This window comes from Trichoplusia ni, chromosome 2, assembly GCF_003590095.1.
Source record: "Trichoplusia ni isolate ovarian cell line Hi5 chromosome 2, tn1, whole genome shotgun sequence".
Lineage (NCBI taxonomy): Eukaryota > Metazoa > Arthropoda > Insecta > Lepidoptera > Noctuidae > Trichoplusia > Trichoplusia ni.
This window is the reverse complement of record NC_039479.1, coordinates 12,794,804-12,808,549: the sequence shown is the minus strand read 5'-3', so window position 1 is coordinate 12,808,549 and position 13,746 is coordinate 12,794,804. Positions and strand designations below refer to the sequence as shown.

General features: G+C 38.6%; 2 protein-coding genes across 3 annotated transcripts; one reads left to right on the top strand and one right to left on the bottom strand.

The window, feature by feature from the left end:
- Window positions 1-71: 71 nt before the first annotated feature.
- On the bottom strand, window positions 72-11,987 carry LOC113507647. Of its 2 annotated transcripts, none has more exons than XM_026890553.1 (17): window positions 11,146-11,987; window positions 8,410-8,556; window positions 7,544-7,649; window positions 6,668-6,726; window positions 5,306-5,517; window positions 4,815-4,913; window positions 4,569-4,673; window positions 4,417-4,495; window positions 4,037-4,254; window positions 3,612-3,846; window positions 3,418-3,519; window positions 3,180-3,314; window positions 2,723-3,109; window positions 2,535-2,648; window positions 2,206-2,358; window positions 1,623-1,801; window positions 72-1,166 (listed from the first exon to the last, which is right to left on the bottom strand). In XM_026890553.1, the coding sequence occupies exons 1-17, from the start codon at window positions 11,377-11,379 to the stop codon at window positions 1,019-1,021; spliced, it is 2,712 nt and encodes a 903-aa protein (XP_026746354.1). In that variant the 5' UTR covers window positions 11,380-11,987; the 3' UTR covers window positions 72-1,018. The 2 variants fall into 2 exon arrangements, with proteins under 2 accessions (XP_026746354.1, XP_026746347.1); XM_026890546.1 differs by lacking the exon at window positions 11,146-11,987 and adding an exon at window positions 8,982-9,165 and having other exon boundaries at window positions 8,410-8,560.
- Window positions 11,988-12,179: 192 nt separating this feature from the next.
- Window positions 12,180-13,722, top strand: LOC113507660. The gene is made up of 4 exons (XM_026890565.1): window positions 12,180-12,438; window positions 12,807-12,945; window positions 13,065-13,470; window positions 13,530-13,722. Exons 1-4 carry the CDS (start codon window positions 12,314-12,316, stop codon window positions 13,622-13,624), a joined length of 765 nt encoding a protein of 254 aa, XP_026746366.1. The 5' UTR covers window positions 12,180-12,313; the 3' UTR covers window positions 13,625-13,722.
- The last annotated feature ends 24 nt before the right edge of the window (window positions 13,723-13,746 follow it).

Here is a 13,746-nt window from a genome sequence, read left to right as displayed (position 1 = left end):
CCTTTGTAGACAGATGCGCAAGCGCAGAAGCGCAGCTCATTGAGAAACTCGCTACAAAGTCAAATTAAAACCTTTCATTTGTTATAGAAGTTTATATTGTGTCAAAAGTTAATCGAAAATTAAAATAATAAAAAACCTTTTAATGAATCATAATATAATGTCTTCATACGAAGGAATAACATCAAAACATAACGTTAGGAACTCTTTACCGTTAACATTACGTATAAAATATATATCGTGGTGAATCTTTGTGGCGTATTCTATTTAAGTTGGATAAAAATTGTTTTGATGTTATCCCTTGCAATAGGACAGATCATAATTTATAAATACTACTATCGCCGAATTGCAAATATTTTGCTAAACAAACTTTCTATTACTAGTCCTAGTTGTAAAAATTAAAGCTAAAAGCACACGATTCTGTTTTTGATTTGAAAATGTAAAAAATATCGAAATGTATACTATAATGTCAATGGTTTAGTTTACGTGCTTCTAGCCTAACAAACACACATAAAATTACCTATCAAAGGACCACACCACAGATCTCGCAAGGGAAAGGTTGTGATGATTCCCCCATATATATCTAATTTTATAGAGTACTATATTCAACGAAATGACAAAAATCATGATTTTATCGGTTAAATAATACAGTATCTTAAATCTCACCCTCGCGACATCTATGTGGCAACACTGACTAGTTTTATATTTTCATTATAGTAACACCGCCGTATGATCTCTAAGCAACGTGATTTCCCGACATTAGCATCTTGTTGTAAGCACGACTTAGTTATAATTGAAGCCGAATCGAGGTAATCAGGTGACGAGCTTTCACATCATTAAATACCAGAATTATATAGTGTCACAACGCCTACAATACTTATCGAGACAGGCGTTAGATGTGACTAATATTAAATATTCGCTTCTGGTAAATTCCTCGTCTAAAACCTGCTGATCGCTGCCCATCGGAACTTAGGCTAACGTTGTTCATAGTTCGTAATACGGTTGTAATAAGGTGTATTTTTCAAGAAGCGAATATCTTCTGGTGCGGTATGGCGGCCTTGAGTCGCAAGTCGTGTACTACGAGCGGGAAGGGGCGTCGGCAGGGCGCGTCCGGCCCGCGGGCTGATGGCGCGCCCGTTACCGCGCTGCCGTTAGAAGAACGGCGGTGTCTGTGGGAAAACAAATAGTATTTGAAGATTTACTTTTAATCAGCACACTAAAAAAATAGAAAAGATTGTTTGCTACAAATTCTATCAAAACTGGATTGGCATAGATTGTATAATCCCATCCCCAGTCAATTTAAATAATGTTATGGATGTCTGAAGATATCTATCTACTTTTTATTTTGGTAAGGAAGTAATTAATGAATCAGTAAATCAGCAATCAAATGAAAAATGAATCTTACTTAAGTAGTATGTATGTTGTTGTTTCTAAAATAATATTTTTAGGCTATTAGCTATGCTAAACCGGATCAGAGCGTTCAAACGTTGGCTTATGATTTAAATTGAGATTTTCTCTTTGTCTTAATTTTTTGCGAGGCTGGTATACTGATTCAGTTCAGTCTAATAACCACAAGCTATTTGAGATACAAATAGGTAGATTATGTATATTTACATTGGCGTTACCTGTGTCTGGCGTCGCAGGTGCAGGCGGCGGCCACGACGGCGGCGGCGGCGGCCTGGCGGCGCGCGTGGCGCTCGCACACGCGCGGGTCGCAGCGCCGCGCCTCCAGCGACGCGGGCGCGCTGCCGCGCCGCGACGAGCGGCACAGCGACGCGTACGTGGGGGCCGCCACGCGCTCCACCTGACGGAGGTGTGTCTTATAGCAGGACTGGTGTTTCAGTGCAAGAAAGAGAAGAGCGTGTCTCTTCTGCTTCCACCACCTTTAGAAGGTAGGGCCGTTTTGGCCTATGCTTTACAGACACTTTTTTAAATAATAAATGAATATCGAGATCTCATGACCATATGTTCCAAATTATGGATATAAAAAGAAGCGTTTTAAAACTTTTCTAGGTATTAAACAGTTCCTTTGTTCTAAGGGCATCATCTTCATCATCAGCCCAATTCGTCTGCTGCTGGACACAGACCTCCCCGATTGCACGCCATCGAGATCTATCTTCGGCTGCTCAAGGGCATAATCCTGGGTCAAATAACCCGCAGAAATTTATAGCACCTTCATGACTACTACGCAGCAATTGAGTGACGTACCTCAAAGCTGGCCTTCCTCCGCCGTCGCCTGGGTGAGAGCGGCGCGGTGTCAGTGCGCTTGCGTCGAGGCGGCGGCGCGGCGGCGCCCGGCCCGAACAGGCCGCGGTCTTCCGCCACGCGGATCATAAACTTAGCGTCGAGCCGGGTGATCTCCTGCGGTCAACCTAGCATTGTAAAAGATCATCGTCTCGGTAGGTACTAGCATACCAGAGCAATACTTTAAGTAATCTTTCAACGAAAAAAAAAAAAAAACTTAACTCTACAAAAAAACGTCACCATTATGCAGAAGGTATATTGTAATTATAATTATGTTGTAAAAATTTGCTGACCTTCCTCTGAATGAGACCAAGATAGCACCCGTCCCGATCAAGAATATAATTGATGTCCAACCCATTTCCTAAATTTGGTAGGTTTCTTACTTCAAACAAATCACAACTTGGCACCTAAAACATTAAAACAATAGTAAAGTATGTGATATTACCGAGAAAAAAAGTAATTTAAAATTAAGTTAACTCACAACTACATCAGGGCTATCTTTATCAGGGTCACCGGGTATGGCAAAGCTTGGCGGATTCGGCATCTCCGGAATCGGCCTAGCCTTGTTCGTTCCCGGTCGCGACGCTTTCTCCACATTATCGATTTGCTTCTTTATAATAACTTCATTTGACTTCACCCTGGCCGTGCTGGGGCGAGAACCGGACCGGGGCCTTGAGTGCGTAGACTCACACACAGAGATGTCGTCCAGTTGCTCATCTTTGTCTAAGTCGGAGCGGGATATCGTGTTGTCTATAGACGTCGTCGAGGGACTGCGATCGTCCGTTACCATGTTTTCGTCTGGGGGTACTCCAGTAGGAGCGGATGGTTCAGTAGCAGCGACTGTTTCCGGACATGGCTTTTGTGGACTCTGAAAAACATTTAAAGTCAGAATGTAGCTCAAGAAATGGGTAGTCTAAAATCACAAGTGAAGTATTTACAGGTGTACGATGTTTCTTCTTGAGCAGCGCGTGTCGCTCGCGAGCCACTCTGTTCGCCTCCGCCACCGCTCGCGTGACTTGAGCTTGGTTCTCTGCCTCTAAAGCCGAATGTGTCTCATACAGTATGAGTTGGATCTAAAAATGTACAAAGAGGTTAATAGGTATAGTCTCTATAAGGTATGTGAGAAATATTATAGCCTTAGATAAAATTTGGAGGGAATCTGTTTTACTTAGTTACCTGTGGTTTGGACATGAGTGATCTCAAAGTTTTCTTCTGCTCTTCTAAAATAGACTGTACTCGCGCTTTTCCGTTGTTGTCAACCTCTGACTCCGTGAGAATCTGTATCAAGCAGACAAACAGAGTTATTTACACCTTTTGTTCTTCTGCGTATATTAAAATAAGAGTTTCTTCTTAATGGTTTTCGCACTTACCTCAAGCATGGCCAGATCCCCTCCTCGACCACATACGAGGTCTATAGGATCAGTGACTGCCGAGTATGAGTTGGGCGGCGTGGCGAGAGCAGCCACAACCCCGTCCAAGGCGTTGATGACAGTGGGCGTGTCACAGTGAACAGGCTCGCTGATCACACACACAGGCGCACCCGACTGGATCGCTTCTGATGCGTCGATACCCAGTTCTCGTAGGGCGCACACGTAACTTGCCACTCTGCAGGTTCAAATACAGTACTATAATAGTAGAAATAGTTGGTAGCTTGTTTCGAATTGGAGTTTTTGATCTATTATAAAGGCTTGTTCGTAAGCTTGCCACCGGGCGATTTTTTTTCACTAGCCTATTTATAGGGAACTCACAGATCTTTAGTCTAATCTTGGTCCTTATTCGACTTATAAAAACCTACTTGTCACCAGCTCCAAACACAACAAGTTTCCCAAGTTCGGGTGTGGCGGGTGCTGCCGGGGTCTTCGCCTTGAGCACCGCCGCCAGCTCCCTAAGCTGCGCCGCTAGGTAGGCGGAACAGCGCGGCGAAGATGCATGCGTCTGGGCCACCACACCACGGAGCGAGTTGGCTCGAAGAGCACGACATAATGTCGATGCACCTTCGCAGAACTCTCTCTCCTGAAAAGATAAAGATGTTACATTTTTCATTTATTGAGGAATATTTGAAAACTAAGAATCTGCAGGAGTGTTTCCAATTGAAATCTTCCTGGAATCCCTTTTAAAGGTAAATGTTATCTATTTTTCTCACATATTAACAGTAAATGATCCAGTATGCTATACCTGTAGCACTATAACACTATCCTTGACAAGGTCCAACTGTCCAATGCTCACATTCTCCGGTGGACGCAAAGTGATGAATCTGAACACAAAAAGACAAAAATACTTTACGAGCCATCAATAACCAAAAATATCACAAATAGAAACGCACAAACCTAGGACAGACTCGATCAAATCTGTACTCTCCTGCGCAGAGCTGTCGAGAGTTACTGTACGAGTAGCCCAACTCGTGTAGTCTTTTTACCAGTAACGCCACCTTTCTGGAAAATCAAGCAGGTTTAAAAATATAACGATCTGGCAAAGCTTTTTCAAACCCCGAAAATTATTTGAACTTTGTAATATCAACTTAGTTTTCCCCTAAAAAAGATTCAACTATTACCAAAATACATGAGTCTACTTACTTAGCTTTAAACGTATTGACCCATCCAGTTACCGAGTCCTTATTTACGCAGGCAGACACCCGTTCCTCGCGCAGATGAGCCGGCAATAACTCCGACAGACTACAAAACAATAAAACATCGTAATGACCTTTATACATCACTGTTTGTACTTTCGACCTTCGATATTTACATAAGCTGTACGCCATCAATACACTTTTTCGTTGATTCTGACAAAAATATTGAAGACGCGTAACGATGAAACTTTGGCCTTCAACGATTGGAAATAATGGCTTTGAAATATGAATAATCTCGATATATGTATGGTGGTAATTTCAAATGAAAATCAAAGACAAAGCTATATGGAGCAAGGTTATAAATAATATATTGTCTTGTAATTCGTCAACCGTTGCCATACCGTATGAGACAGGTCGTGTCGTTATCAGTCAAGTCTCACATCTTCCCGATAAAATTTAAATTGATTTATTTCAAAACCCTTATACGGCTAAACTTACGTGAAGGCTCTGTTTTTAATTCTCAGTCTTGCTATAGCAGCAGCAAAATGCACTCGTTCTTCCCAAATAATGTTTTCGATTTCCTTAAAAGGTGAGCCTGCCTCCTCCAAGAGTTGTGTGGCTCGTTCTATTTCGCCTCTCGCTCTAGCGCCCCATCGTCGCCGCGCTAGCTCCATCAAGAATAACCATACCATATGGCGGTGAGGTTTGAACTGGTGAAAGGTATAAAAAAAATCCATTACCCACTTTTGATAGAATTAGATATCTTCCTTCTAAGAGATTCGGAGATTCTTGAGATCTTGGCTAAAAATACGCTTGTTCCTCTGCCCCTAATGGGATTACAGGCAGGAAAATCACCGGTCTTTTTTTTCGAAGCTTAAAAGTAAGGAACAAGTAGCAGCATTGGAAAGAATGTGAAGGTAGTGCGCCATGTAACATTATAAACATCTGCTTAGCCGACCTCGACATAGTTGTAAGCTTGAAATAGGCTTATGCCAGATAAAATCCGTAGCTTATGAATAAGTACAAAAGTACGTATGAGATTGCGAACAGCTTCTTATCAAGCAGAAATAAATCACCGCAACAGCAAGTAAAGGTGACAAAAGAAAGGTCTCGAACATAGCATTCGTGTCGGTATTAATAGAAAACCTTTTATCAGTCTCTAAATCTACGAAAGCCGATTTTTTCGTTCGGTTACAAGAAAAACCTCCCATAAATATAGAGCTCATTTTCGTGAGCATTCTTAACATTCGAAAAAGAAATGGTTTCGGTCACGAGAATGCCGTAATGCGAGTTAGATGGGGCATACTTTTTATTGTAACATCTTGTCGAACCTGCCCTAACGGGGAGTTATTATTGTTGGTAATGAGGGTTAAATATACAGCCTTGATAACAGGCAGCGGGTACGAAAAACCTTCACTAATATTTTTGCAAGTTCAAGAACGGAATTCCCAATGTGGATGGAGTTGGAATGTGGAATGACTTGTGGCTTGTACTGTTAATACCGTATATATGAATATTTATTGTAAACTTGATTAGGGTATAAAGAAAAATCTGTTGCTACGCCACTCCATTTTTAACGATCATATCTCTAAATGTTTGCAAAAAGTGAATAATATTATGTTGGGAGCCTTGGAAGAAACATCTGTTTTAATCCCTTGCACGACAGAAAATTATAGGCCCTTAATCAAAAACACAAATTGTTCCTCTACAGCTAAGAAACTTATGCAGGAAATACCAAAAATAACGCAACTAATACCAAATAGCACCAATACCCATAAGAATACGCCTTGTAGCCATAAGTCTGATTGTGATAACAAAACCTGTTGTAATCACAGCCAGAGCAACTTCTTGTTAACTTACCTCGGGATGCGAAGCCAGAAACTCAATGTCTTCGATAGCTTGGTCCAATATGGTTTTATCTACAAAAATATTTAAAGACATTAATCTTCCAAAACGAAGTTCTAATAAAACTGCAAAGTAAATATATCGCGTGACCAAAAACTTCTATATGGATAGAGATTCAAAGTGCTGAATAATAAAAAGGCCAAATAACATAGAATTTCATGGCACTTTTATTTCGGCACAGAGCACAAAAGACGATACTTATCACTTTTATGAAGTAGATGCTTGCCTACTTTCTAGGGCTATAAAAAAAACAGGACTAAAAGTCCTTCAAGAGATAGTTACAAAATATACTTCTAAAAATATAGCAATTCGACTAGTTACTAGACTTTAATGATAGAGGCAATCAGATTATATTCGTAAAGACTTTTACTATTTCAACTTAGTTTGAAATATTTAATTCTTGGGAAAGTTATAAACAGTATCGTAGATACCAACTTAAAAAACTTAAATAACACTTTCCAAGTCCAACAAACTACCATTCGCGTGGCGTGTCCCAATTTACACCACCACACTTCCAAACTTCGTGACACTTCAGTTTTAAACGACTTTCGCATTTGCGTAGACACTCGCCTTTAAATGCTTTACGACTGATATATGGCGATGCGTCAGTCATTTACAAAGGGATTCACGCAACGAACCTTTTATTTTCACCTTCTAAAAACTTTATAGGGTTGTATTCAGTTCGAACCACTTCGCTTTGGAGTTTATTGCCATAGTAAGGCAAAAGTTGCGTAAGGAGTTTTGGCTGTGAATCCTAAGAAATGGAACTTCTACAGAAATATGTTTCTCATTAAATGTGTTAAAATTTTAAGTAAGAACATTTCTACTAACATCGAAATACGTCGTAAATAAGAGAGTAAACGCATCGCATTTCTTGTTCATCAACGAATGTAACAGGCAAGGGAGGTTTGCAGAGTAGGCATGCTGCTTTCAAGACCTAGAAACAAAAAAATAACAGTTAACAATAAAATAAAGTATTAGACTACGATATTCTCCGCATCGGCACAATAAATACGCGGATCTTTATGCGCTAGCACACATCGAAAAATATCTTTCTTGACATTCGATTGTCTTCCATTCTAAAAACTCAATATCCTTAAAAATCAGGTTTAGGTTTTTGGTATTCAGCGTAAAGCAAATAGATTCCTAAGGCAAGTGCCGCGTGTTCAAAGGCGATAACTGTAGCAATTTAAGCGCCTATCCATAACTGAAACACCATTATGTTCACGTAATACAGCATTCGTTTGATAACTAGGCTTGTCAGTTGGAAGGTAATCATTTGTCGTGTAATGCTTTATTCTTATTAGAAGAAAGAAAAATAACTTAATTACTTGTCTTCGCTAACTTACCAACCAAGACGATGCACTTACACGGCAAAAGGTTACCATGTCCCATCTTGCTTATCTACATACCTATATGGTACTGTTTTTATGATGTCTAGCGACTAGAACACGATTTTCAGCCTTGCATTATCTACACATAGCATGGTTACGAAAATAAATGTCTATTACTTTTGTGGAGTCAATCAGAATAACCTTGAATTGTTATGGATTCGATAACCATTATGGGAGTCTTTGCATTTTACTTCAGACGAAAAATGACTGACTGAATGAAGGACTTTTTGGTAAGGTGAAGACTCTCGCATATTATATGGAGATTTGTACGTTTCTATTTGGTTCTGTTGCTGTAATTCTTACTTGTCCGATATCCCAAGCCGGTCCGGGCGTGGTTTTGACAGCGACCGGCGGAGGCGCGTGCGGGTTCTTGATGGGCACCACCAGCGACCACGGAGCCCACTCCTCCACCGGCTCCTCCACTGGCTTGACCTCCTTATCGGCATCTTCCTGGCTATACACAAATATTACTTGCTTACCATAGTTTTATCTCGGAAGAAGTGTAGATAGATGGTAGGCAAGGAAAAAATAGAGTTCGATTTTTCTCATAATACATCAAAGTTTTAAGCTTATTATGGTGAAGTCGAAACATTTTCTTGCCTTTATACTTAGCAGCATGAATACGTGAACTAGCAAATCCCAAAAAATCTTCGATTCGATTTAAAGATAAGTCTTGAAGTCCTAGGGGTAGCATAGTACTTAATGATCAAAGATCAAATCAAATCATCAAAGGTCTATAAAAACGATGTCGTAACATTTTATATTAGAGTTGTAGCCACATATTAAATGTGTTTCAGACACCCTAATGACTGGGGTAAACCTACACCTTCCTCTATTAGCTATCCAGATGAGGTAGAACAGAACACTGCGCTTACTTTTCTGGAGGAGACTCCTGATGTTCTATCATAGCCTCCATTTGTCCAAAGCCATTATTTGAATATCACACAACACAATTTAACCTGAATGCAAAGTCCCCATTGTATATACCTAGAACTTTAGGCAGCTTAGTTATATTTTTATATAAAGACTTTAATATAATAAAACTAAGTAAGAAATATAAAATATAACGCTAAATAATTTTAGTATAATACTTTGATTCTTTTTTTTGGGACAAGCTGTTTTATTAAATAGACATATCGCAACTGTTTTGACAAATAATGTGATTTATGGAATCGTTTTTTATTTTTTTCTTATCAGGTTTCATTAAGAGCCAGTTGTTGAATAAATTATGCTACCTTCACAGTTCATACTTAGAGATAGTTTAACTTAAATACAGGTAAGAAGGTTCCTGCATCTATTCAGTACTAGTGCTGTTTGGTAAAAACATGCTTATTGTGTTATATTTAAGAGAAACTGCGATTTCAGAAGTCTTTTTCTTTAAAACATGTCTATTTCAGTTGTTTCGTCTACTGACCTTTGCTAATGACATCTTGTTTGTTTTCAGACTTCATACCACTCTCGTTTAACTTTGCTGCCTCTCCTACGTATTTTAGCATTGCTTCTATTCGATTGGTATTTTCACCCTACTTGATACTATGCATAAAGCACTTCACGTTATTAATAGTTATAGCTTACCTGTTTAAAACGGATTCATCGCTCCATTTTAATTAATTTTAAAGATAGCGTGAGTAATGCATTTTAACTTCGATTTCGCACTGTCAAGAAATGGCGAAATTGATTGCTGCCGTTCTTGGTAGGTATTCAGAAATAATGGTATTGAAAGCTTGCATGCAACGTATGTGACTACGTATGTGGCTACGACTCATATGCGCTTACGTAACTGAACGAGGTTTTCGAAAAATGTACGGTAATCTTCTTGTTTTAAGTGACCAAAGGCTCAATTGATATAGCTACCTAAATATTTTCTTACTAAGGCAAAAAAATCCTTGCTTGTACTTTTGCTACCAGCAATGCACGAAAGCTAAGATTGGTCATTCTAATTCCAAATTTACCAACTTTACAGTAACTTTTAAACAATTTTCGCAACAACCTATAATGTATTATGTTTTTAAACTATCACCTACTTACCTACATTTCACCTTATTTTCGAAAACTAATGTTCAGTATTATTTCCGAGAAAGGATGTAAAAATAGTTTTCATCCGTGGAGAAAGTAATCAAGCTCACGATTAGGTAAGCTTACCTTAATAAGTTCACAACATAATAGCCTAACTTTACAGTACGAGGCAATTACAAAAGAAATAGAAAAGCTAATTATTGTCGGAGCTATTTTAGTTCCGTTTATACGCAACGTAGATTTGTATGTGATAGGGTGCGATCCAATTAACTGAATGTCATTACGAGGCGTCTAGCAACTTGAAGTTCAGTCGTTCAGTGTCTGAAGAGGTCATGGCCGAGATATGTGGGGCTATGGGCGTAGGGGCGATGTAATCGAGTCTATTTCAGGACGCCTACTGCCGCGTGCAGCTGTGGAAGAGAGAAGCCTCCACGCTGTGTAGTGCGCTTTCACACTTTCACAATTGCAATGAAGGTTTCAGACATGTGGGTAGATTCCCTGTGTTTATCTAAGGGTAACGTTAACGAGCTTCGTCTTGAAACTTCTTTGTTGATTGTGGAAATAGCTCGGGTTTGTTAAGGGTATGAGTTGAACGACGCTTTCTGAATTTCCTGTAATTGTTTTAGGCGGGTACTGTGTGGACTATAATTATGTATATACGTAATCTCTAGCAATGACGACCACGACCACTCTGCCAAGAGTGCAACGACTAAGAAGCAGAATCTCTAGCATACAATTTGTTCACATATCATAATGAACATGAATAAAAAGGCATAAACCTTGGCCTACAAAACTACAGGTAGGTATTTTTATCTAGGGACAAATTTAATTGCTTCTTTTGATTGTTTAAAATGACTTGCTTTTTGAAACTACAACTAAAAACTATATAAATTAAGTGGTCTAGTATATTGAGGGTTTGGTTTTTTATCCAGTCTGATACAGTTCCACTAATGTTTAAATGCCTTTATCTTGCCACGATCTTTCTTGGCCTACAATGAATTAATTCAAAGTATAAAAAAATACTTGCTCTTCTAAATCCTTCTGCAAGGCGACGAGAGTGAAATACTTCTGTAGTCTGTAGTCCTTATCACTGGGGAGGATCACCTTCTCGGCTTCGCTAGTGTCACCCTCCTGCCTCGCAGCCTCCTCCTGAATGAACAGCTGTGCCAGCAGCTTCGCGTATATCTCAAATATGTTAGTGTCACTGTACTCACTGAGAACCAACCACAAAGCGTTCGGGTCATATTTGACCGGCATTTTTTCGACATTACAATGTTTCTTTTAACTTTATTTCAGTGCATTCTATACTTCTCCTTTTTTAAGATGAACAGATATTTTTACACCTTTTAAATTTTATTTTTTTTCTTTCAGACCGTTTAATACAGGTACTTAGATTTTAGTTCGTTCGCAGCAGTCCACGAGTAATTTTTTATTTATTTTTAAAATACAATAACGGTTTCTTTTTCCAATATCTTATCCAACAATCATCTGTCGCAAATCCTTTGTATTAAATACACATTAGATGACTGAATATTTTTTTTAGTTTGGTAACTTTTTTTGGAGCGCGCTTGTGATCAGAGGAAAGCTTTCGACAAGAGCTTCCCGCCAACTGAGCGCCGAGGCAATCGCCATCTTCGTGCCGACTTGTTGCTTTGCGTGGTTTATAGCGCTCGTAACGATATGCCTGTCGTTTTTGTTGTAGGTCTACAGGGTATAGGGTAGCTAGTATAGGGGTGAGAAAATAATAACAGAAGTAGATAGATAGTTAAATACATATAAAAGGATACCGTTATATCAATTTTGATAATCTTTGTCACGGGATCGTAAATAACTCTATTTATTCACCATTCGTTAGTGAACTATCTTACCTATGTATAGTTTTTATTAACAGTAAGTACATCTAATCAAACATACTGTATTTCGTTAAGAACAGAAAAATAATCTAAGGAACCAACCGCTTGGACGAAAGTTGAAACAGCAACAAAGTATGTCAATCATAAACAATAAAAAGTTTTTAATGTACCAAACCGAAACTTCAAATTAAAAACGTCATCAATGCAAACACGCAAAAAGAAACAAAATAGTACAAAAAATGTAGGTAATAAAATGTGAAAAATTGGAATAATAAAGTCCACCGATAATAATCTTCTCCATCATACAACACGGTAGAGTATTTCAGGCAAAATAATTAATGGATCATATGACAAAAGAGGAGAGTTACGCAGAGAGAAGACTCCTCTTTAAAAATATCTGGGATACAGCCATGCAGATTGATGAAAAAGATGCCGATATTATGAACAAACCCAAAGTTATCAAGTAAGTATTAAGTAGTTCTTTGATCTACTTTATGTTACGAAACGAATTTTTAAAAGCCTGTAGCGAATTCCCAATATTTACGTTATTGCAGGTTTAAAGATTTAATTGGATGGAGATTCTAAATGGATTTTCGGTAGTTGATTAGGAACTAGTCCCAGTATTTACGACTAATATATAATTAGAGAAATCTAAAAGATTATATAGCCACAAATAATAAGGGAACGATGTTTGTTCAAAACATCTAAAAATATCAGGTTAATTAAGATATTAAAGAGTAGATCTTTTTTCAATACAATCAAGTAAGCTATGATTAAAGTTAATATTAAGACGCAGTTTTCTACTATTGTGTACGTTTGTTTAATTTTCAGAACTTTACGACTAGACGAAGTGGATAGATGTGTTATAGGTAAAGGGAAGAAGGAACGAATAAGAAATCTGCGGCACGTGTGCAATAAAATATTGGACTTTTGCGACCGTCAAGATGCAGATGATATTCTATATGAACAGGTTTACATTTAATTTTATTTAAAAATACTGTAAAGTAAGCTTCTAATTGGTCAATGACTAATAAATACCAATACCACCCACATTACATACTTTTTTAAGAATAGTAATATGTGCTCCAGATTGCTGAAGGGAAAGAGCCGCCACAGCCAAAATTGGAGTTGAAACCCAAGAAACTAAGAATACACCATCGAGGGAGGAAGAAAATTAAAAGAGCGAAAAGTTTGTTCACTTCAGCACACAACGCGGGCGACAAAGCCAAGCCTACAACGTCTGAGAGAAAGGACGAGTATCCCAAAGATTTCTTGAAGCCTTCCAGAAATACTTCGCCTACAAAGATAAAGAGGACGGTTATCGTTAGAAAGACGTTAGTCGGAAATAGAACATCGAAGATTAAGTCGAGCCCAGACAATTCAGATTCTGCTGATGTACCCGGTAGAGTCAGCATTACCCGTCGCAAAATTATGAGAAAGAAACGCAGTAAACGAAGGAAAACAGCACCTACCGTATCTCCACCGAGGCCTTCAGGTACGACCCATGAAATTGGACCGGTGTGTTGAAGATATTTAAGCATTATGAATTTTCAGGTGCTTCGAATAATGTGCGATATGTATCTACCCCATTATCAGGACGTGCGATAGCAAGACGCATTAAAAACCTACTTACAGGGAAAAAACAGTAGGTAATTTACTAGTTTTCAGGCTACCCTTAATGAAATATTAGTAAAATCTAAAAGCACCTCTTTTCGCACCATTGATATAAATAAAAGTATTCTCATGATATTTTGTGTTCTTGCTCCTCTTA